The sequence below is a fragment of the Schistocerca nitens genome, chromosome 3 (assembly GCF_023898315.1).
Source record: "Schistocerca nitens isolate TAMUIC-IGC-003100 chromosome 3, iqSchNite1.1, whole genome shotgun sequence".
NCBI lineage: Eukaryota > Metazoa > Arthropoda > Insecta > Orthoptera > Acrididae > Schistocerca > Schistocerca nitens.
In genome coordinates this window covers 832,973,304-832,998,459 of record NC_064616.1, presented here as the reverse complement: position 1 = coordinate 832,998,459, position 25,156 = coordinate 832,973,304, and the positions used below count along the sequence as shown (strand labels likewise).

The 25,156-nt window shown below is 38.2% G+C and overlaps 1 protein-coding gene across 1 annotated transcript in view; it reads left to right on the top strand.

Moving 5' to 3' along the window:
• Nucleotides 1-25,156, top strand: part of LOC126249443 (uncharacterized) — a 163,967-nt gene that overhangs the window by 115,442 nt on the left and 23,369 nt on the right. Inside the window, exons 9-10 of the mRNA XM_049951097.1 lie at nucleotides 15,046-15,172; nucleotides 24,599-24,686. Of these exons, the coding sequence (XP_049807054.1) occupies nucleotides 15,046-15,172; nucleotides 24,599-24,686 (215 nt within the window). The remainder of the gene's footprint in view (nucleotides 1-15,045; nucleotides 15,173-24,598; nucleotides 24,687-25,156) is intronic.

Here is a 25,156-nt window from a genome sequence, read left to right as displayed (position 1 = left end):
TATTCTCTAGTTAAGACTTTGAGGACTGTGCAGCTGTGGTACTGCTACTGAGCATAATTTTTCTAAACTTTATGTAGGTGGTTTTACCACACAGAATTTCAGTTTATTGCATTTGAAAGTGGGCCTTTTTCTGTCAAATACTGCTAAGAAACATAGACTAAATTAGTAACATTTTTTTTTATACTATTGAAATAAAAATATTTTTGCTTCACAACAAAAAAAATTAATCCTTATTCCCTATGTGGTGATAGGATTAGAAGTTGTTGATACTAAAAATAAAACTCTTTCAGAATATGTTTTTTTCATTGAAAATTACTTAGTTACATATGGTTTAGTTCGAAAAATTTTGGCGCATTTTGGAAAACAAAGCTGTACATCACAATCTTCACAATAGTGCCTGGTATCCATCCTTGACACTTTCCCAGAGCTCACCTAGCTCCATTTTACACAAACTTTCCATCTCCTCTGAGGCAGTTTTTGACGTTCCTGTTGCAGAAATACCGTTAGGAAAAATCATCCACTGAGTCTGTTTATAGGTGAACTATTTTAATTATCAGGCCCCCTTTGTTCTCCAAAGCCAGTTCAGTAATGAATTTGAAAATATTTGGTAGTAGGTGTACACAGTGTATGTACAACACATGAATTTATGATAATCATCATTAAAATGTGGAGAAAAAAAAAAAAACCTTCCTTCGCCCACTTCGCTTCCTCTCAAAAATGGTAGTAGTTTCATAGCTGGTTGCTAAGGTGCACACCAGCCTTGTTTTTTTATTATAATCCAAACTACAGTCATGCTTAATCTTCTCTGTCAGTCTTAATTTTGTTCTAACATCAACACTGGATGCTCTCATTTTATATCTCATCGTCAAAAGAAATATTGGTACATCTCTAGTGTGTCTACATTTCACTAGTTCATTTCTCCAGCATCTGGGCAACTAGATATTTTCTGTTTTTTTCCAGTACTGTACCCCTCTGCCTTAGATCAGGGCTAGTGTAAAATGAGCCATGTTTAGAATATGGCCTTTACCATGGAAACTTTCACTCAATCTGTTTACTACATGCCAGATGTTGTTATTAGCATCTGTCTTACTGCCAGATACAAAATTAAAAAAATTGTCCCATATTTGTTTCTCATTTTTCATTTAGGTCTCAAAACTAGATCTGCACAAAAAGGGGCAATACCTTCGGCTATAGTGAAATTTTGTCATGATTTGACGCTCTTTCACTTTTTATCGTGAATCCATCAAAGGTGGGTCTTCCCTTGTGAACGGGATCATACCTGTCTTGATATTTTGAAATAAGTTGCATTACTTACTCAATGTAACATTCTCAGCACTGATAGAAAACAATCTCTCGGTAGACACTTTCTGGCAAATGAGATCTGTAATGCAGAATTCGTAGACTAGTAGTCAATCAGTTTCAATTTTCTAATGAGGTGCACATGAGAAACCACTTCCACAGTTAGTCAGGTTTCACAGTGCTTGAATTGACTGAGGCTTCAGTTTAGCTTTTTCAGTTAGCTTGCAATTGTTGTTCTATCATAGAAGTTGGTTTCTTGTTTTGCCATCTTCAGCAGTTCATCAAAAAAGCAGGTGAAACAATAAAACACACAATAGTTCTGAATTTGAAACCTGTATGATTCTTCAATAACTGGAGTCTGTGAAGTGGTAGTGTCATCCATCTGTCCACCACCTAGCTGAAAGCGGCAGACTGTTGAGTTCAAACAGGGGGATCTCTGATACAGCAGCAACATCAGTGGTTTAATGTTGAGGGCTTACTGAAACTTCATCAGAAATGTCTTCTTCATCTATAATGTATATTGTAAAAATTAGCTTTCTGTTATACAATAAACAATATGTACACTTAGAGAAAAAATGTAATGAAACTAAGTAGCTTACCATCACAGGGTTCAAAATTGGAAATTTCTTCATGTAGCTCTGAACCATTATTGTTCAACAAAAACTCTTTATTTCCTCATCACATAAGGCAATCTTGGAAATAAATACAAAAGCATGCAGCAGGCAACATTTATGGCCATTTGCACTGTGTGTGACGAGGTGAGGTGAGAGGTGGTGAGAGGTGAATGGCAACCAGGCAGACTTGCATGCTGCAAACCAAGTCACATAAAGTCTGAATACATTCACAAAGCTAAGAAATTGCCAACATAGGAGCTGAATTGCTCATCTCCTGCACTAAGACTGAACCTCCTTAGTGACATTAGATGCTCTGACTTGAAACAGCTTTTTTTTTTTTTTTTTTTTTTTTTTTTTTTTTTTTTTTTTTTTTTAAAGCACAAATTAGCCCACGTAGGCTTCAGTCATTTTGAAACAAGCTGCAATAGGGGAAAAAAAACACCACAGACTGTAAAAGATGTTTGAAGAGCTGTGCATCCAATTAAAAAGACTGAATGCTCAAGTCAATGCCTTAGCATGTGGTCTAGTGGCTAGCATTGCTGCCTCTGGATCACATGGTCCCAGGATCCACTCCCAGTGGGGTCGGGGATTTTCTCTGCCCAGAGCCTGGATGTTCATGTTGTCCTCTTCATTTCATCATCATTCAACTACGCAGGAGGACTGGACACTGAAACGATCGGAAATTTGTATGGGTACTGATAACCATGCAATTGAGCACACCACAAACTAAATACAGTCCGTCTTCATCATTATCATTATTGTCTTATATCAGGATTATGCATGTGGTGTAATAGACTGAGGTGACAAGTAATGGTATAGTGATATGCATGTCTGCAGATGGTGGTAGTATCATGTACACATTGGCACAGCTGTCATTTGTACTCTGATGATTCTTGTGAAAAGATTTCCGATGTGATTATGGCTGCATGACAAGAGTTAACAGACTTTGAATGCAGAATGGTAGTTGGAGTTGTATGTGTGGGACATACGATTTCGAAAATCATTAGGGTATTCAATATTTGGAGATCCACAGTATAAAGAATGTGCCAAGAATACGGAATTTCAGGCATTACCTCTCACCACAGAAAACGCAGTGGCCAGTGGCCTTCACTTAACAACAGAGAGCAGCGGTGCTTGCATGGAGTTGTCAGTGCTAACAGACAAGCAACACTATGTGAAATAACCATAGAAATCAATGTGATACTTAGGACAAATGTATCCAATAGGACAGTGTGGTGAAATTTGGTGTTAATTGGCTATAGAATCATACAATAGACCTGAGTGCCTTAGCTAACAGCAAGAGATCACCTGCAGAGTTCTTCTTGGGCTCGTGACCATATCGGTTGGACCCCAGACAACTGGAGAACAGTGGCCTGGTCAGCAGAGTCCTGATTTTGGTTGGTAAGAGCTGATGTTAGGGTTTGAGTGCAGCACAGACCCCACCAAGCTGTGGATGCAAATTGTGAACAAGGCACTGTGCAAGCTAGTGGTGGCTCCATAATGGTGTGGACTGTGTTTGCATGAAATGGGCTGCTTCCTCTGCTCCAACTGAATGGACCATTGACTGGAAATGGTTATGTCCAGTTACCTGGAGACCATTTGCAGTCATTCATGGACTTTACATTCTCAAACAACAATGGAATTTTTATGGATGACTATGCGCCATGTCACCAGGCTAATATTATTCGCGATCGGTTTGACGAATAATCTGGAGAGTGTGAGCTAATGACTTGGCCACCCAAATCATCCAAAATGAATCCCGTCGAACATTTATGAGACATAATCACAAGGTCAGTTCTTGCACAATGTCCTGTACTGGCAACACTTCACACCTATGTACAGCTATAGAGCACCATGGTTCCCTATTTCTGCAAGGCCTTGCAACGACTTGTTGAGTCCATGCCACACAGAGTTGCTGCACTACACTGGGCAAAGGGAGTTCCAGCATGATATTGGGTGGCATCCCATGACTTTTTTCACCTTATTGTTTATCCACTTCCAATTCACATGATAACAATACATGGAACAATTAGTTAAAATTTAACACAAGTTATTGCAAATAAACACTCCGTATTAATTAAAATAGCCAAAAATACGCAGATGGGCAAGCATGCTATCTCCCATATCCAAATGGTAAACATTGCCAATTTTTCATGGCAACAAAAGAATTTTACATCCGCTACCGCCCCCCCCCCCCCCCCACCCCCACCCCCCTTCCCCCCAATACCTCATATATGATTGTGTAGAAACCTCATATTCTAATCTCGCTACACTTTCGTCAGCAGACCTTTTATACCTCTAGACTATTAAAAAATAAGTCGCCCTTAAAATTATGAAAACAATAAATGCACCTGTCCTCCAGATTTCTTCAGTAAACATTCCCAAATGCTATGAAACAGTATCCCTTAATAAAATTTTTAAAAAATCAAGCTGCATGTAAATAAGACAATTGTTAATTATTATCCATATCCACTCCATCAATACTCAAGTATTTCAACTATTACTCAGCTTTTATACACTGTCAAATTATAAATGTTTCTCTGACATAACAATATCTTTGACTGAGGATAAATTAATCTACAGCCGTTGTGTTGAGGTATTCCACTATTTCAAAAGAGCCATGACAAAGTTTGAAAAAAATATTCATGTCTTTATCCAAGCTGCTTGACTTTAGTTATAGCTAATACTATGTCCCCAATATAAAATTAAATCTTTTATCTTCTTGTTACGTGTTTCCTTCTCTTTGCAGCACTTTCCTTCATTGTTCGCATAACCAGCCCATATCTTTCTCAGATGGAAATGCTGGATACTCTGCTACAACGTTTTCAGAGGCTGTGTATTAAATTGCATCACATTCAGTTAATTTATTAACTGCTTTCATAACACACAATCTGAAGCCATAACAAAAATTGCTACTGAAGTGGATAAGGTTTGTGTATCTATGGCTTTATGTTCAAAATACATTCAAAATTCTGAACCTTCCATGGAGTGTCGGAGAATAAATCACAATATTTCTCTAACAGAGTGTTGCTCCTTCTTTGTTTTATTCCTTCAGCCCCTTTAATCCTCATATTAACTGTACAAGCTGTCTTTTCTACACATAACTCAGGCTGATCCCACTACCCATAGTTGTCAGCAGACTGTTAGCACAGTTTAAATGAAGTCACAATTTTTACCTAATAAGACTTTGTAACTTTTACACTGTTTTCTCGTACTGTAAATTCAGAGTTGCTCATTCCGCTAAGCTCAAATTGAGGTGTATATAGCGCATGTGGCATGGCACAGCACTACTTGCATTTTTGTAACTTCACAGTTTTGACTAGGACCGTGCAAATTGGGATGCGACGCAACACATGCCTGCAGCATGTCACGTGGCATTGTGGTTGTGGCACAGTATCTCGCAACATGTGAGCACTTTGGGAGGGTGAGGTGGGGAGTGGAAAGGCAGTCCTGCCATATGCTCACTTCAGCATGTTTCATTAGTACATAATAGTTTTCAATACATATATCTGTATAGTTTTTTGTTTTGTGTATTTTGTCAAGAACAATGCGCAGTTCAATAATTGATGAGCCGTTAGTCACTGGGATAATATCTTCTGCCTCCACAAAGTTTTAAGATCATTAGAAGGGACAGATGATTCATCGTGAGGGTAGTGAATAAGGAAGTAAGGAATATTATAAAACTATGTGATCTAGAAGCAAGGCAGGAAAGTAAAACAAGGTTATCAACTTGCTGCCTGTTAAGCTGACGTATCTCTAAGATTTGTTACAAAAAGTGGAAAAGGCGTAATTTCCACAGCTATGATCCCCTTAGTCATCCTTGTAAAAAGCGTCCAAGATCTGAAGTACATACGTTTTCTTATCATTACTTGAATAGGGATGTAATAAGAGTCATTATATTATGTACACGTGGACATCACATTTCCACTGCAGGCTAGCACTCACAAATAACAATATTTTAATTGGCTCGTCGTGACGAGAAAAAGCATTTCAGTGGTTGCGTACACACTGAGCCTCAATAAACTAATTACACAACAAATGTTTTTTATTTTAGTCTTTGATCACAATATGAATTCTTTACACGATGACCGGTTTCAGTCCGTAATGACCATCCTCAGATCTTTTTTACACCATGTCCTAAAGTGATTAGGACATTGTGTAAAAAAGATCTGAGGATGGTCATTACAGACTGAAACCGATCATCTAAAGAATTCATAATGTGATCAAAGACTGAAATAAAAAACATTTGACAGTGTTGGATCACTGTTTGTATACGTGACCATGTCGCAGTTGGTGTAATTACACAACAGGCTACACAAATGAAGAAGTGGTTGTTGTTATTCCGAAAGTATGAGTGTCCTGAAAGGGTGTGGTGATGTGATCTATTTAATTTGTTGAAATGTGTTGCTCACAGAGGCAGAGGGAAAGGGAAATCATAATGTCTTTATTTCTTAATATTTTTACACCAAATTTTGATCACATTCAAAGTATTCTCCATTGACCTCAACACACTTCTTCAAACAATCCTTCCATTGTTCAAAACAGATTTTAAATTCACTTATCGAGATTTCTTTATGCCTTCCAGTGATAGTTGTTTTATCTCCTCCACAGTGGCAAAGCACTTTCCTTTCATACCCCTTTTGAATCTGGGGAACAAAAAGGAATCACAGGGGGCAAGATCCGGTGAGTAGGAGGGGTGGGGCCGTTGGACAATCAGTGTCATGCCAGTTTTTCGTCAAAAACTGCTTTATGGAAAGGGCGATGCGGGCCGGCAAGTTGTCATTATGGCCTGTGTGCCAAAGGTCTGCCCTTTTCTTCCAGATATTCTCCCGCAGTCTTTCCAAAACCTCCAACTAGAACCCCTGGTTGACAGTTTGACCCAGGGAATGAACTCCACGTGCACAACACCTCTGCAATCGAAGAAACAAATGAACATCGTCTTGATGTTTGAATTCACTTGGTGAGCTTTTCTGAGACAATGAGAGCCACTTGTCTTCCGCTGGCTTGATTGCTGCTTTGTTTCAGGGTTGTATCCACAGCACCACGATTCATCACCAGTAATCACCTTGGGAAAAAAATTCAGGGTCGTCTTTAAGCTGATTTTGAAGCTGAAAACATGGCTGAAGTCATCGCTCCCTTTGCTCGACTGAGAAGGCAAGCGATAAATTTGGCTGCAATCCTACTCGTGCGAATCTTATGGTAAAATCCTCTAAATTGAACTCCATGATATTCCACGCTTCTCGCAGAGTTGATAAATGGTTCATCTATGGTCCTCACGAACAAGGGCATTGATTTTGTTGATATTTTTGTCACTTGTAGAAGTTGAGGGTCATCCTGAGTGAGCTTGGTCTTAAATTGAAATTTGTCCATTTTTAAAACATGAAAACCTCTGACTCTGGTTTTACTTAGTGCAGCAACCCCATAAGCAGTCTTAAGCATTACCATAGTTTCCGCAACCAATTTCTCAAAAAGGAAACAAAATTTCAACAAGTTGCTATCATGTTTTCACTGAACTCAAAAAAGTTGTCTTACTAAAAAAACTGTCATGGGTGAATCCATGCACTCAGTGACACAACTTAGCACACTGACTCGTGTGGCGTGACCGTAACGGACACCTGGTCAAACAGTGGGTTCCCCCACTCTCCGTGCCCACTGAAGCCAATTCCCATTACTTTTGGGTCCCCCCCTCATGTAAACAAATTACCTCTGTCCTCCAACAAAGCAAGCAAGTTCACCATTTCTGCAGATAACGCAACCATTGTGACAGACAGTAAAACATCCACTGACTCAATGTTTAATGCCAACCAGTTATTTTCACGTGTTCTGAACCGGGTCACGTAAATTTGCTAGCAATGGACCTTGGCAAAAACAATTACATTGTTTCACTCTTATCACAAAAGCCCACAGAAGTTTAATATTGCATGTCAGAGCCAGCAGATACAGAGGGCATACTGTTTGAAATTCCAAGGCACCCATGCACCATTCTTAACAGGAAACACCACATCCTCCAAACCTTGAAAAGGGTTAACTCAGCATGATTTACCATCTGGATAATCTCCAAAATCAGTGACATCAGTGTCTCCAAATCTGCATATTTTGGCTACTTCCATTTGCTGATGGGTTACAGAACCATCATCTGGGGGCAGTTTGCTGCTTTTGAAAAGTATCTTTTCCATTCAGTAAAAGGTTGTCAGAGTTGTGTATGGGGTGCTTCCAAGAACCTCACATTGTAATCTTTTTAAGTATGTAGGGATATTAACCACTGCCTCACAATCTCTCTCTAACCATGACATCTATGCTCCACAAACCTAGTCATTGTGAAACAGATAAGGTTTACCAACATCACAACACAAGAAGGAAATTTTGACCTGAAGAATTGTTCTTTGGTGCAAAAAGATGTTAAATACATGGTCCAGACACATTGTGAACACTGCCTGTGTTAGACATCAATGTGCAATAATCACTAACAGACAGCAGTTGGTAGCATTAGTAGTGGAGGGTGTATAAAGCATGTCGGGGATGTGGAAGACAATATGGTCATCATAATGTGCAAACATGGTGATATATTTGATGTCCAAAAGGGTATGATCATTAGCACTCAGGCCCAGGTTGCAGGCACTCGTGAAATGGCCAAGTTTGTGAATGACTGATGTGCCACCATGTTTAAAGCATAGAACATGATAAAATGGCCTATCGAAAACCAGTGCCGAGGCAACTTTGGTGAACCATGGGCCATAGATGATGGGGTGAACAACAGCTGTGGAGACGTAGGGGTTGCAAATAGACATGCAACTGTTGAGCAACTGACCACCCAGATGAACCAAGGTGCTACCAACACTCTCTCCTCAATGACCGTTCAGCTGCATATGGGCCTACTCAGCAGGCACCTTGTTTATGCATCCATGCTGACTGCTGTTTGTCAGTGACAAAGGCTGTAATTTGTATGCCAATACCAAAACTGGACATCGATTAAATGGCAACAGGTGGACTTGTTAGATGAATCACAGTTTATGCTCCATCAGACTTGTGGGCATTGGCGTGTATGTCCCTGCAACAATTGTTGGAAGGTTCCAGGCTGGAGGAGGAAATGTTATGGTCTGGGGAATGTCTTTGTGGCATTTCCTGGCTGATGCCATCATTCTGGAAGGCACAGTAGATCAACAAGAGCATGCACCTACTCCTAGGGGACCATGTCCACCCCTACATTTAGTTCATTTTCTTCTCAGCATGATAAATTCTACCAGGTGGATAGTGCAATGTGTCAAACCACTAGCAGATACATGCATGGTTCAAAGAGCACTAGGATGAGTGTACCGTGCTCCCCTGGCCACCAAACTCCCGAGATTGAAACCCGATCAAGAATGTGTGGGACCGCCTCAACTGAGAAACTTAGCATATGTGGCCATGGTACTGGAGTCATTGTGGCACCACATCCCTGTTAGTACCTTCCAGAACCTCAATGATGTATTCCTGTACGCCCGTCAGTGGTCCGTGCTGCAAAAGGTGGTTATTCAGGCTTTTGAGAGGTGGTCACTTTGTGAGTGGACTATGTATACTAGGTGAACAAAAGTATCCGGACACCACCAAAAACATAGGTTTTTCAGATTAGGTGCATTGTGCTGCTGCCTACTGCCAGGTACTCCATATCAGCGACCTCAAGAGTCATTAGACATTGTGAGAGAGCAGAATGGGGCGCTCTGGGGAACTCGCAGACTTCGAACATGGTCAGGTGATTGGGTGTCACTTGTGTCGTATGTCTGTACGCAAGATTTCCACACTCCTAAACATCCCTAGGTCCACTGTTTCCGATGTGATTGTGAAGTGGAAATGTGAACGGACACATACAGCACAAAAGCATACAGGCTGATCTTGACTGTTGACTGTTGACTGAGGCCACCGACAGTTGGAGAGGGTTGTAACGTGTAATACGCAGACACCTATCCAGACCATCACACAGGAATTCCAAACTGCATCAGGATCCACTGCAAGTACTATGACAGTTAGGCAGGAGATGAGAAAACTTGGATTTCATGGTCGAGAAGCTGCTCATAAGCCATACATCATGCCAGTAAGTGCCAAACGATGCCTCACTTGGTGTAAGAAGCGTAAACATTGGACTATTGAACAGTGGAAAAACGTCGTGTGGAGTGACGAATCATGGTACACAATGTGACGATCCGATGGCAGCGTGAGAGTATGGCGAATGCCCGCTGAACATCATCTGCCAGCATGTGTAATGTCAACAGTAAAATTCGGAGGCAGTGGAGAGGCCAACGCCATATTGAATTCCAGCATTACTGATTTAGGGTGCCACGATCTTGTAAGTCATTTTCAGCCAGGTGTACGGATACTTTTGATCAGATTTTGTATATTAGCAAAAAAATCTTCAATTCATTTCCAACTAATATTAAGTTCCTATGAGGCAATAATCAATTATTTAAAAGTAAGCTAAAGGGGTTTTTGCTTGAAAAGTTTCTGTTCTCTAGGTTAGCCCTGTAACAGAGATGCATCAGACAATTGTCCATACATTTGTCTTTTCCTGTTTGTGTCTCTTGCGGTTTTAATTAGACCTTATAAATCACTTGCGTGTGTTCTGTAAGTCTAAAAATGGTCTTTGTACTTTTTAAATCGCTCTGCATTTAAATAATGACATATATATTTTTAACTTACGTATGTGATTGTTAATTAGCATTTATTGGTTTTTCTGGTTGTAAACAGGGGTAGGAAAACTTTAAAACCTGTGAAAATGATAGCTCCAATAAGCAAGATGCAAGAAACCTGAGAAGAGATCTGAGAAAAATAGGGTGGCACTACAATGTTATTTCAGGAAGTTGTAATTGTTCAACAGAACCTAGTGCTTTAACATGATTTGCTCATTAAGAGAGCATAACGGGCATGGGTGTGAACTTTCCAAGATTTCGGTTTCCTTTCAAATATTCAGGATGTGTCCACCTTGCAGCTGACTATGTGAGTTCCTCTTTCCATTGTTTGGTTTTAGTTCTTTCGACTTTTGCCCTGTTTTTCACTCGCATAGAGTTAAAGGTCTCCACACAAATCATTTCCCTCTTTTCTAAACATACCAAACCAATTGCACTCTTTCAGCTATGCTTGTAAGTGAATTACCAATGATAGTTAATTTTTTTTTTCAGTTCTGTGTATACTACACAGACTTGTACCTCATTTCCTCCCTTGTTTCAGTTAATTTGTACACTTGAAGATGGTAATATTTTTTTTTTCCAAAACTGGTCATGTTGATAAAAAAAGCAAAGTCACAATGAAAGTGGAATTTTGTCTTACCATTCTTTCTTCATTTCAAATAAATTCAGCTCCATGGCATTCATGACTTTTACAGTGTCTAGCTGACTTGGACCTCATTACTATTTTTGGGGGTGGGAGGGGGGAGAAGAAGTCGCTTATGCAGTTTATGAGTACTATGACACATTTGTATACAACAATACTAACAATAAATGTCAGTGGATTACTGTTCCCATAGCTTTATCTCAGTATTCAAGAACATCAAGCCAAACTAGGATCAGAAATGTAAAAAAAGACTGTTTACTTGCAAAAGTCTTGCAATTGACAGAGCAAAATCTGGAAAAATGGGAGAGAATAATGTTTATTGTTAAGTCCAAAACATTGGCTTGCCATTTGCAGAAAATATGCATTGCTTATGTTGGTCTCTTGGCCTGGACATAATAATGCCTGTCATTAGGGAAATGACAAAATTCATATAATCCAGATTTCACCTGGAACTAATAGTGTGATACCTTCAGTAATTTCTGCATTGTCAGTTTGCATTACCACATTTTATGACTTTGATCAAGTATGCATGGTATGCAGCACAATATGCAGAATGATGGCCATTACCATTTCTTACTCCATTCCACTTCTGTGTAAATAAAACTATTAATTACGGTGAAGTGCCTGATTCCATTAACTTTTATTTTATGAGGTGTGCCTGGTGTAATGAATTTTTCTTTTTGTCATACAATACACTTCACATTTTTGTGGTGATATATATAATTTCAGAAATTTTTGGTATAGTTTAAGTGCTTAAAATTCACTTGTGTGCACTTTGAACTTCGTGATAGGTGGTGCCATATCCTCTTGGTCACTGCTGCATTTGTGTATTCACATACTGGGCAAGAAGGGCTGTATAAACCACTGTTCCAAGTGGTTCTTCATGTAGCAGAAATGGGTTACCTTAACAGTTATTTTAAAAAAATACTTGCAGCGTGTTTTAGCAGCTAAAGCATTGACAGTGCATTCCTGTTGGTGTATTCTTCCTCCATGAAAAATTTCAGGGTAAGTTTCGAAGTGTTGGATTGGAAGATTCCCTTGTAACTGGATAAACACTAATTACACTAAATAAAGACTCACCACCACAGGTGACTGTTATGACAAATACCATCTGAATTATTCATTTTTATACTCTTGATAAACACATCATAAGCCTAAAAACCAATGTTTCAAAAACAAGCCACTACTACATAACATTAAGCGTCCTGCTGATCCACTGAAGGCATATGAAGCCAGAGCATTGCTTTTGCTGTTGGCGTGTGGCTAACACCCCCACTTGTCAGTTGTTGATTACTTGACACTGGGGTTGCTGCTGCTGCTGCTGCAGTTGCAGTGTAATGGCATCATGTGGTTACCTGTTCTCGGCAGTTTCTGATGTTGTCTCAAAGGTGATTTTGTAGGCAAAGCACCCAGCTTGAATTTCACATTGATTGGATACTGTTCTGACTTTGTCACCTAAATCATAACTTTACATTTGTCTGCGATTACATCAGGCAAAATCTAGTTAAGGCCCCATATTATGACAATTTACCACAATTGTTTGGATTAAAGCTGTTAAATATCTTCGAAAAATACACAGTTGTCGTGATAGGTCAAATAGATGTGCACTAACAATGAACTCATCTATTTAGTAAAAACAAGATAGCCGATTAAAATACAATACATGTTGTGTTCTGGGTCATGAAAGAGGACGGACATTCTCCTTACTCTGTTGGGCCCGTTCTGCACTCAGTGTGTGAAGTAACGTTTTCCTACAACCATAGGTGTATTCTTTAGCATACAACAACTTAAAATATATTTATGACCAAGTTGGTGCATATTATCTGTTGGTCGCATTTACAAGAAAGCTGTGCCTAGTATTGTCACACTTGTCAATAGGGTGACATATGTTCTCTCCCCCCCCCCATGAAAATTGTTTTGAGAATTTGTCTTAAATTTTTAAATGTTTGCCTTAAATATTATAAACAGCATCTCATCCATTGTTTGGTGTTATCTGTAACCCCACTGCCAAGCAATGTAGCACAGTTGGTAAGACACTGGACTCTTATTTAGGGGAGCAAATATAGCTTGAAATATTAGCCTACCATATCAGATTTATGTTTGTTCCAATTTTTCCACACCAATTAGGGAGGGTATAAGAATGGCTTTCCTCAGGACAGGACCAGAACTGTCCTACTTTATAGTACTTTTGAACTAGGACACAGCAGCATGAGCAACATGGAGTTACTCTTAACATTTAGTTTGTCCATCCTTTCTATGATTCATTTTTATCTCTCTTCTGCTGATTGTGTTCAATTTTTGGATCTGAATGTGGAGGACTCTTCATTTCTAATTACCAAATAGCACTGAATAGGTAACATGCAGATAGTTAAGAATAAAAAAAATTATTTATCTTATATACTAAATACTAGTGCATGTGGTTAAGTCTTAAAACAGCAGTCTAGAAGTTCAGGTTTCTGTAAAGTCTTTATCTCCACAACTGCACTGTAGTTTCCCTTCCGCCTCAAATTCTAAGGTATTATCAGGTTGAGGTCAGTGAGCTGGTTTGCATATGGAGATAGCAATGTTCAAACTGCTCAGTTTTTATATTAAATATGACAGTTATTCCACTTGGTTACCACAAGAGTCAGTTCATAATTTGTTACTTTTGGGAGCAGTATACTAACTTACTCTCATGAGTCTATTAACATTTGTCCGTTTGTATGTGGAGTATGACTACTGTAACTGTAGACAAGCTATTGTACAATAGCTACGCTTTCACCATAACAAAGAAAGAAAATATATGCATTATTTGAAAAGGTTAATCACATTGAAAAACCAAAATTTTACAATGTAATGGAATGTCTTAAAGATAAATTCCAGAGACAAGTTAATACTCAGTCAAGTATCTCTCGGTGTTGCCACACATTTTGCTTTATGGTATCTCCCTGTGTTACAGTGTAAGATCACATTTTAATTTATGAAACTGTTCAGCAGCAGCATAGGTCTCGTTAAACTTCGTAAGTTAAAGTTGTTTGTTAGAATAATTAATATGTATTGATGTTTTATCCTCAGCTACTATTACTACAGATTGAATCCAGACACCACTGGTAACATTTCAGAGGTTGTTCATGGATTTTTGCTGAGTGTTTTGCTCTAAGGAACCCTTGGTCTCTGGTGGCTCATTAGAGTAATTGCATTTCTTTTGGCAACAGTGGACTGTTTTTGGTGGCCATGTTCCATGACCTGTTCAATCAGCAGACATGACAGCAATGGACTGGTTCTTCTGGGGCCATGTGAAGAGCCCAGATTACAAAACTCCAGGTGATATGTACCTTGGACTTCATCCTATCACAGCCACAGTAATAATATGCCAAACTCTAGTGATTCTTGAGCATATAAGACGGCCAGTGGTGCCACTTTGCGTTCTGCCATGATCATGATGGAAGACATTTTGAACAACACTGGTAAGGGAACAGGTCTGCATTTGTAATTTACAGTTCTGTACACTTACAGATTAAATGTGCTGTGATAAATATGTTTCATCTGAGGGTGATTGTGTTACTCTGCTCTGTTGCAGATTTGGTGATTGTATATTACAGGCTTTCCCTCCACTGTTGTGACAATATTTTTATAGGAACAAAGGTAATTATGGTAACAGATCAATAAATCGTAATTACAGGATTACTTCATAATGAGCCACTTGAGGCAAAATGTCTCTTATACCAAAATACTTGAAAAAATCTCTCTGAACAAACTCTGAAATTTTGTCAATGGAGTTAGGGTTCACCCTGCATAATTTGTGTTATGGACACTCAGATATCATTTGTGAGGAAAATAATCAATGTTACAGGAACAAAACTTAAAAAAACTCGAGCCGGTAAGCCTCGAAAAGTGAAAGAAGACTTATGTCGTATCCAAAGTTCAAATGTTAGTTCCACTCTTATGACGCAGAAGTTGCCTCTGCACAATGAAAAGAGGTGAGATCCACGTTTTATTAAAATCCTGCTAACCATCTGTTTACGTAATTTCACTGATCAAATGTTCCTTTGGTTCTTTGTAGAATATTTTACACAGTATGAATGAAAGGGCTCGTCACTGGAGTAATATCCTACTATATTTTTTATTTATTTCACAAAACAGTTCTTGCTTGTTAAGTCATCATTGGGTACAAAAATAAATTTGTGAAACAGTGAAATTTTTGTTGGGTCAAAGATTTAAAATTAGTGCATATACAGATTATCTCTGTTATCAGAGATGAAAATTGTTCCTTCTTTTGCATTCCATCTGCTTAAAGGAGGCCATTGTTAAAAGATGCAATATGAATTAGCACATCACACCCGCAAAGGAAAAAAGATGGACTACCTTGGTATGATACAAATTAATAAACATATCACACCCTAGCAAGAAAAAGGGTGATTTTATTTAGTTAATGAAAATTATGTATGAAGTGATCCAACATGCACATAAAATATAATGAAATTTACTGCCAACAATACTTCCTAGAAATTTAAAGGATGCTTATCCCATTTCGGTATAAGTTTTAATGGAATTAATTCTTTAAGTTGAGTTTCTCATGTTTTGTGTTTTTGAGCTGCCAGTGTTCATGCTGGGGTGCAATATGACCATTTTTCAAGCTTAGTGCTAAATGATCAGGTGCAGTTCCCTTACTTGACGCTGCTGTCTGTATAATACCATCTGGGCCATGTTGTAAATTTCCCCCCTTACTCATATGCTCCACTTACTCCTTCTTCAGTTAGAAGGCAAGAGAAATTATATTATCACAGCTGCTTCTCTTACCTGCTTACTGTCACTAGTGTATGTTATGTATTTGTAATTTAGGACCAGTTAAAGATAATCTTACCTTGTTCTACCACTCCCTTGGAACGTGTCACAAAAGTTTATCATTCAGTTTATTTTCTTCCAAGAACAATTGTCATAATTTGTTGTATAGTTCATCAGTTAATGTGTCATATATTTTACCTTAGTTCAATAATCTTACATCACATTTTCACTGAAGTAATGTCTTTATTTATTCGTAAATCAAACTTTAGCTATTTTCACCTTTGGAAATCCAGATTCACTATAGCTACACTAGTCTAAAATCTTTGATCCTACAAAAATTTGACTGCACCACATATTTATCTTCATATCTGATGATGGCATAACAGCCAAAAACCAAAATATTGTGCAATATTATACTAGTGTTCTGTGTTTTCATTCATAATTCATGTAATTGATGTTAACAGGTGTAATAAATACTTTATGGCAATTAGCTAAAACCATTAATTTCAGTAAATAGTTTAAATATTAAGTAAATTAGTTGTCAAGTCTTTCTTTTTTTCTCCCCCTATGTTTCCTCCGGTCATGGGTATACTTGTTTAAAGTCTACACTCAAACCCATACTGTCTTGCATTCAGTACAAAAGTACATAAATAATTACATCTATAACGTTAAAATATCTATAAGCGTTGGGATCTGACTCTTGATACCTGCCTATGCAAGCAGCGTGCACACAATTGTGTGTAAAGTTACTGACCTTTCACATTGCCTTGTGGTTCTTGTTGTACACCTTCAGAAATCTTATTTAGTAACCCATAGGTTCATATTAGGTAATGACTTAATATCACAGCATAGTTAACTTCTTCTATTTAGTATTTTAATAGTAATGGGGGGAAAAAATTCAAAACGTTTCTAGACTGTTTCCTAGATGTTTTCAGCAAAACTTTTCCCCCCTCAAGCCTGGCGACAAGAAGTGGCCGATAAAATAAATTGGATTATACCACAAATATAATATCTTTGTGAGAGAGGCTGTGAAAAGTTTGGCAGGTATGAGGGGAAGCCAGTGACCAGCTGAAGCTGTGAGAAGGTCCATGAGACTTGATAATGTGATATGTAGTGCACTATTCACAAAAAGTGTGTTAATTTTCTAGTCCAACACACAGTTTTGACTTGTCATCCATAGCCAACATGTCTGTTAGGAGAGATGACATTCACTTCACCCAAGTATAGTGCAGAATATAACATCTTTACCTATGTTTGTATTTGCCACATGTGTAATGTTAAATTTTTTTTTGTAGCTGCAGGCCCACACCACTTCATTGATGGTTGTTAAAGTCAAATTTTTAGACCAGGTTTATTCGGAGATTGGTGATATTTACAGCATCCCGTATCTTGTTATCACTTTCACTTTTTTTACTGTCCTTTTTTACCCAGCTTTCTGTTAATAACTGCCTTGTTACTATATTTGTAGGTTTTTAACAAACAGCCTGCCATGTGTGCATGACAGCTATTTTTAAAGATGACTGCAAAAAAGTTTCGAACATGAAAGTAGCGGTAAGTCAGAGGTATTAGTTGTAATGGAGAGTATTTTGAAGGGGATAAGGTTGTTTTGTTAACAATTTGAAACAAGAAGTCCTGTTTGAACTTAATCACTGTCTGATAACAAAAAGAGGCCCAAGCCTGTTACACTTTTACTCTATATGAGATAAGCAGACTTCAGACGTAGACCATTGACTGAAGACTCTAGAGACTCACACTGGTTTCTGAACTCAGGAGACAAAAGGCTCCTTGCAGTGGCCTCCTATTTGTGTGGGGTATGGCAGTGGCGATGCCAATATGAGGGGGCGAGTCCCTCAGGCAGCTTGTTGTTGGAGAAAACAGTCTCTTGTGGCTGCCTCTCGCAGTAACCTACATAACCACTATTGCCAACTTTTTCTAGCAGAATAATGCTCCCTACGTGGTACTGGTTACTGACGATACAACATTCACATGCATCATAACTCGAATTTTCCACTACAGCTTGTTCAAAGTGGTCTACTTGTGTTTCCAAATCCCTTACTTTATGCAACACCACATTGTTTTCTTCTTGCATAACTTTTATAATTTGATTATTGCAAATCACTTTTCACCACTTATCTAAAAAAAATGCACAGAGAGCCGCAGCGAACAAGTCTTCAGTCTGACGAGGACGACAAGTCATCATACATTGTGCATATAAACGAATAACTTGCTCAGATTGGTCTACACAGTGTGCTAGTTGAATTTGTATTTAATTGAATTTAACTCTTTTTACTTCCACAGTAAATAGTAGATGAGAGGGAAGTTGAGCTGTGCATTGGTAAAACAATCGTAAAATAAAACACCAAATTAACATAAACACGTTTGAAGCTTAATTTCAGGTATCAAAAATATTGAATTGAGTGTATACTGCTGAAGATAACTTCTGAACCAAATAATAAACAGTTTATACTAGATGAAGTTTTATGCTTCTTAGTTACAGAAAAACTCCTAATATTACTGTTAATATGAATGAACAAAAGGACCCACGAGACAACAGAAAGAAAAATTATGATTCTGATTGATTAGTCTGAAGATTGGCTTTGATCATTGGTGCAAGTGATAAAACCATGTGAAGAATTGCTAAGATAAATGCATGTTTTAAATCATTAAAGCAAAGGGAAGTGATTTTTGAAGATTACAATGTAAATAAAATTGTACACTGTTGCTTGTAATGGTAACTCAGGAATAAACTATCTGGCTATCCAAAGCAATTCAGATGGTAGATTTCTTCCATGACCAACCGCGTGACTTATTTTGATAAGCAAAATACTGAGAGTAAGCCTACTAGAATAACTGTTACCTTTTGTAAAACTATTGTTGCAGCTTTTATTAATAATTCTTTCACTCCATTATTAAATGTTCAAAGTATATCAAATAGCTTTTCTGACCACCAAGGGGTCTCAATAAAATTGGAGCTGCAATGCTGTATCACCACTGACAAGCCAAAAATTATGTACAAGCCTTTAATTAAAGAACCCAAAAATTTAAAATTGTTTAAGTTTATCGTGTGTCATGGATCCTGGAAGGATGTGTTCAGTGAGGATGATACTAACATGAAAACAAAAATATTTCTTCACACAGTGGCCCATTATTTTAATATTGCCTTACCCCTTAAAAGACAAGTAACTGCTAACATAAATAAATCAGTTGATAAGCTGTGGATTATAAAGGGAATAATCACCTCCAGTGCTACAAAGCAACAGATGATCCCAGTTTTCACATATTTTATAAAAAATACAGAGATACTTGGGCAAGTTATAAATAAAGCTAAGAAAATGGCAAATAGTAATGATATAAAAGAACTCGAACATAGGTACAGTTACTTGTGATGTTGTTAGAGGCACTCTTGGAACTAAAGGTTTTAAAGAAGGTCCAGATCATCTAATGCACAATGGGACTAAAATATCAGATGGAAAGGAGATAAGTGCAACTTTTAACAAGCATTTCTCAAGTATTGCTTCTAATTTTTCATCACAGATTACTTCAGTTGCACTGTACACAGGCACTTGCAATATGTTGTTTCAGTCATGCCTCAGTAACAGGAGGCAGGTGGTTGAATTCTCAAACAAAGACTACATTAGAGTTCTGTTCAATGAAACTGATTGTGATGTCGCTCAAGTTTCAGTCCTAGGGTCTTTACTTTTTCTGCTATTTATCAATGACCTACCTCTGAATCTGCCCTACACTATACCTATATTGTCTGCAGATGACACACATCTCCTTTTTCATAATCCATCTGTCTAGGTTGTTAAGGAATTTATAACAGATTCTATCAACAGACTAAATTTTTGGGTTCATGAAAACACCTGCTCAGCTGTGGTAAGTGACGGAGGAGTAAATATCCGGAGTGCAAACCCCAGTCTCTGTGTGTGACAAGTACCCACTAGTGTTGGTGTCCGTCCAGTGGCTCAGTGGCTGGGAGTACATCAGTTTGACCCTCAGCTCATCAGTGTTATGGCTGTATCTACAGGCAGGGGTCCCAGTAAGGATGACAGGTGTGTGAAACCCACACTGCAGTGGATGACAACTCGATGATCTGCTAGTTTGATGTTCAGCCTGCATGGCCAGCCAGTATTTTTATGCACACACTGGGGTGGGTGTTCTGAGTGGTCATCACAGGTGTCCCATATGCCACTTGCTGCAACGCCATTGAAGAGTCCCAGGTACGGTAACTTCATTGGTCATCGACTGGACAGTCATGTTGCGGCTCGTAGGCTGATGGTGTGGCGTAATGCTGTATTGGTATGTTATGGCAAATAATAAGAGTGTAGCAGTGGTTCCTTGCTCTGGTTCACGGCATTAAATTCTTCTTCACTTACAAGAATTCATCCCTCCAAATTCTTCACTGTGGTTGATCCTGGAACTAGTAAAATTGTATGCAGTTAATTTTAGACACAGCCTATTTAGTCTTTTGCTAATGCTATTTACAGGAGTTCACTTCCAGCTTTTCAACAGCTGAGCTGCTTCTTCATCAGTGCCGACACAATTGGTAGTTTGAAGGTGAAAGATCAGCAGGGATTGGATCTGTGAGAGACTATACTTCAGGTAGCAGTAGATGGTGTCTATTATCAACCACATTAGAGTCCAACTGAGGTGGAGGTTTCCAATGTGACGAGTCTGTGTTGATGCTCCTTATGGTACTGCTTTACATGCCCAAATAGTTGGCCTATCAGAATCCAACCATCCTGGGTGGCTAGCTTTTGGTTCAAGGAACCAAGAAATGTTGAATACAGGGTAGCATTCATGTGGCTCAGGTTTTCTCCAGGAAGAATTTTGAAAGGAATGTTGGGTAAATAGCATTGTGAATATGTGATATTAGAGGATATGGTTCTGTTAATGGTGGCAGGTAACCAAAAAGTGGGGCTAATCATGACTGATGCCATTGATTATTAGACCTCGACCTCATCCTTGTAACTCTAACCATTGCTTGTTTCTTAACACTAGAACACCCAGTGGAGTTCTCCATATAGCTGTGTCTAGTAAAACACATATTTGTTACAAGGTAAAAGGATAATTAATGAATAGCTAAGCAATTCTATGATAATAAAATTTAATACCTATTGTTGGGTGATGTAAAAGTGGACACTGAAAATGTAATTAATATTATGTACCATTAATGCAGTTTCATGTATTTTTGTATGGCATAACATAAAAATAAAATTTAAAACTTTCAAATAAAAATTTGCCCACTTAATTATTATACATGAAAAAATAATAAAAGCAGGATTAAAGACAATTAATACAAAATATCATTACATTTTGTAAAAACCTTAGTGCTCGCTTCACCTCCACTGGGCATTCCAGTGGACACTTCAAAGCTGGGCGTTCTGGTATTAAGTGCCAAGGTCGTTGCATGAGCGGATGATTACCGGGTATGCCAGTGAGAGCAGTCAGCTTGAGCCTAACCCCTGTGGAAGTATTTTATTTTACACATCACATCCCAAGGACACTTACACCTGGGTTTCTCTGTGCAAAACAGATTGAGCTCTCAAAACCCTCATATCGATTGTATCAGCTTTATGGGTCATAATATTACTTGCTTGGCCTTACACTGTAGCAGTTCAAGGATAGAAAGTAGTGTGCTGGACTTAGTCATTCACCCTCAATAATACAAACTTCTTCAGAGCACTGTATACTACCAAGTAAGAGTGGATGACAGCACTCGAACTGTGACACCCTCTGTATGTATGTAATCAATATTTGTACCCGAATCTGTAACTGGTTCCATCCTGGATGATATCAGAATTACCCTTATGGTAATACCATGGTAAGAAGCCATCCTCTTGTGTTGCCAGTCGGGTGTGTAATAGTTCAAATCTTAGAAAGTGTCGTTTAACACTGACTTGTTCTAAATAAAGAGCTGCAACTTCTCAAAAACGTCATCCAGTTGGTGTTTTTCATATTTCACTGCCGAGGCAGCGAAGTCTGTCTTTAATGTCCATTCATGGTTAGCCCATATCGCATCAAATTGCTGGGTGAAGAGTACACCACTACCCAAAGGACGTACCTTAAGGGTCCCTACCATCCCATAGCTTCTAACAAGGTTCCATTCTGAGTGTAACTATAGCGTCACCTTTTCTGTAGGTCTACGAGTTTTGCATTTATTACAGTTCTTCAAATGTGTCATGGAATGCCAACTACAGAATGCCACAAGGAAAGCCCTATTTTGGACCCTCCAATAACTTCCAGTATACTGCTTTCAATACATGTGCAATACACCAAAGTGATAAGAGTAGGGAGCTGTAACTTTATATTGACCAAATAAGTATGTTTGATCGCCTGATAGAGCCCCTTGTATTGTGTGATGAATTTATTTAGCTTTCCTTTCAGAACGGAAGGGTTGATAACCACTACCTACTGCCTGTCACGGTAGTTGGACAGCTTGGTCACCTCTTCCGTGCACATTCTTGCTGCTCTAGGTCTTCTTTTATAATGACCTGGTGCCAAATCCCTCGAAGTCTTTTACTGAAATTACATACAGCTGACACATGTTCACCATGGTGTGGTGTACTCAGTTTGGTGTGAAGTGATTTTCTCTCCATGAATTGCCACATCCAGTGAGAATTCCATACTTGGGCATGTATGAGTTAGTCTGCTACCACATATGGTTGTAGAACATTCCAGTCAGTATGGTGCCTATGCAAATAACATTTTCCCTATGGTACTGTGCACTCACTACATCCTCTCATTTGCTTGCAGATTCAGTGCACTCAACAACTACTTCAGAATCTGTAAAAGTCAATATAAAAGTTTCATCAACTTATACATAAAGTTCGTTCTTTGATTGTTTATCATGTCTCCAATGCCCCAAACTTAAAGATCCAGTGGTTAACTATTATCTGAGCTACCATACCTGTTCACTGATGTGGCACAGCAATCACAAATCCATATCGCCATCAGTGATCAATTATAGTCAAAACGCATCAATTCCCTGCTGGTGTATGTGTCAAGAACCCAAGAATATCCATACCAATCATATGGAATGGTTTGTTGATCTCTGATAATGTCTACAATGAAATTGATCATGATTAAGCTCAGCTCTTTGCACACAGGTTAGTTTTTCACATATTGCTCTGTCTTTTTTGAGTGTTTTCCATCAATAATGTTCTGTGGTGTATCAATCGGTAGTTTGTCAACCTGCTTAGGTAGAATTGTAGGATTGTCTCAAGACTTCACCATGTAAACTCACAGGCAACAACTATATATTGTCCATACTTTGTTTCTACAAAACTCAATCTTCAGCACAGAACTGAGCATGTGTTACAAACTGCTGACAGTCTGTCAGTAGCCTGTTTCTTTCGCCGCTCATATGTAGAAATGCCAGCACATTCCACTGCACTTATCCTACAACTCAGTCTGTTGGCATTACCATGCATTTTCCCATTTCAAAATAAAATTCACTGAACTGTAAAGTCCATCGAATCAACTGGCTAGTTGGATTTTCAGGGTCCATCGACCATTTGATAACTCTGATACTCTTGGCATATAAGTGACAACGGAAGTACTTGGTACCATAAATCGGACTAAGCAGCTCCTTGGCTGTGGTTGAGTAGTTGTTTTCTGCCTTATTTAGTTGCCTGGAAGCATAGGCTATCAGGTTCTCTGCTCCATCTCTCTTTCCGTAGCAGGTGTAGGAAATTGTACCATAACCATATTAGATGTTGCAAATTCAGGCACAGCTTGTATGAGCCGGGGGTATGTTTGCACACCAGCCTGACTAATAACATGGCTTAAATAGCAAACTTCATTGAACACAAAATGACACTTTTTAAACTAAGTGTCAATTGTGCCACTTGTAATTGACTAAAGATGTCCCACTTGCTCTTGGGATGTCCTTGGAAAATAGTGTAATGTCGTCAAGTATACCATACATTGCTTTGGTTTCAGGATTCATAGCACCCCAGCTAACGGGCCAAACATTCTTCAGTCTGAATGGGATTTTGCTGTATTGGTAATGATCAGATGGAACTGTAAATGCATACTTTGGTTCACCCTCCAATGCTACCACCAATTGATGGTTCCCACTTCACAACTCCTTGATGATGAGGAGTTAGTATGCAATGTTGTAACAATCTCCTAACATAAATTTAAATACCTTTTTTGTAGCACAGTTATTAATTTAAGGTGTTCGTGATTTGGAAGTTTAGTGTTTGTAATTATTTCCACGGGTATCATGGGCAACAGTAAAAGTGTAATAAAACTTATTTTTGCAATTTTTGCCAGTAATATGTATGTAACATTAAAGCCTGGCACAGCAATGTGTAATCAGTGGTATGCATAAGCAACTTGTCAAACTTGAGGACAAGAAGCTCACTCTCCATTACAACAACAAATAGATGAACATGAAACCAGTGATTAAGTCACAGATTGTTTTGGATACTGCAGTGGGTGCTTCAGTTTGAGGTGGTTTCATGCAAGCACTGGACTGATGAATGCAGCTAGTTTACAAAAAGCTTCAGTAGCTAAATTACACAGTACTAAAACTAGAATGGAAATATCTGCAAATAATTTTTTGTTATACATATATGAAAATTTATCCTCAGTAATGGTAAGGTTTGTTTCAGATGCAATGGCGATCAACTACTGACATCCCAGTGTCAAATAAATTATAGCAATTATCAAGTTGCTAACTGCAATCCTTCACATAGTATAGTAAGTAGTTTTGATTATCAAAATTTGAATTTTTGAAAGGCAAAAAGCCCTTACCTATTTAATGTAATGTAATGTAATATTCACAAAACAAATTGTAAACCACTATGAGAATTATTGGAAATCGCTTCTTACAATGTTCCCTACCAAACTACCTTGATATTATGAATAATTGTTTTTGCCCATAAAATGGGAGCTCTTGGTTGGCTGAGAAATATGAAATATATTTTAGAAGTAGTCCAGAAGTGCCTATAATGTAAATTCTGTAATGTATGAAACCTGCATGATAAGATTTTGAATTTGTAAGAGGCAAACATGATACACCGTTATTTAAAACTGAATATTGCTCGTCACTAATTTATTATTACCTGTCATTAATGTATGTGCTATTATGAATACATAAATGTTTGAAGTTGCTTGTCTAAAATAATTTCTACATAACTGTATTAAAATAATTGCTGTAAGCTATTGTT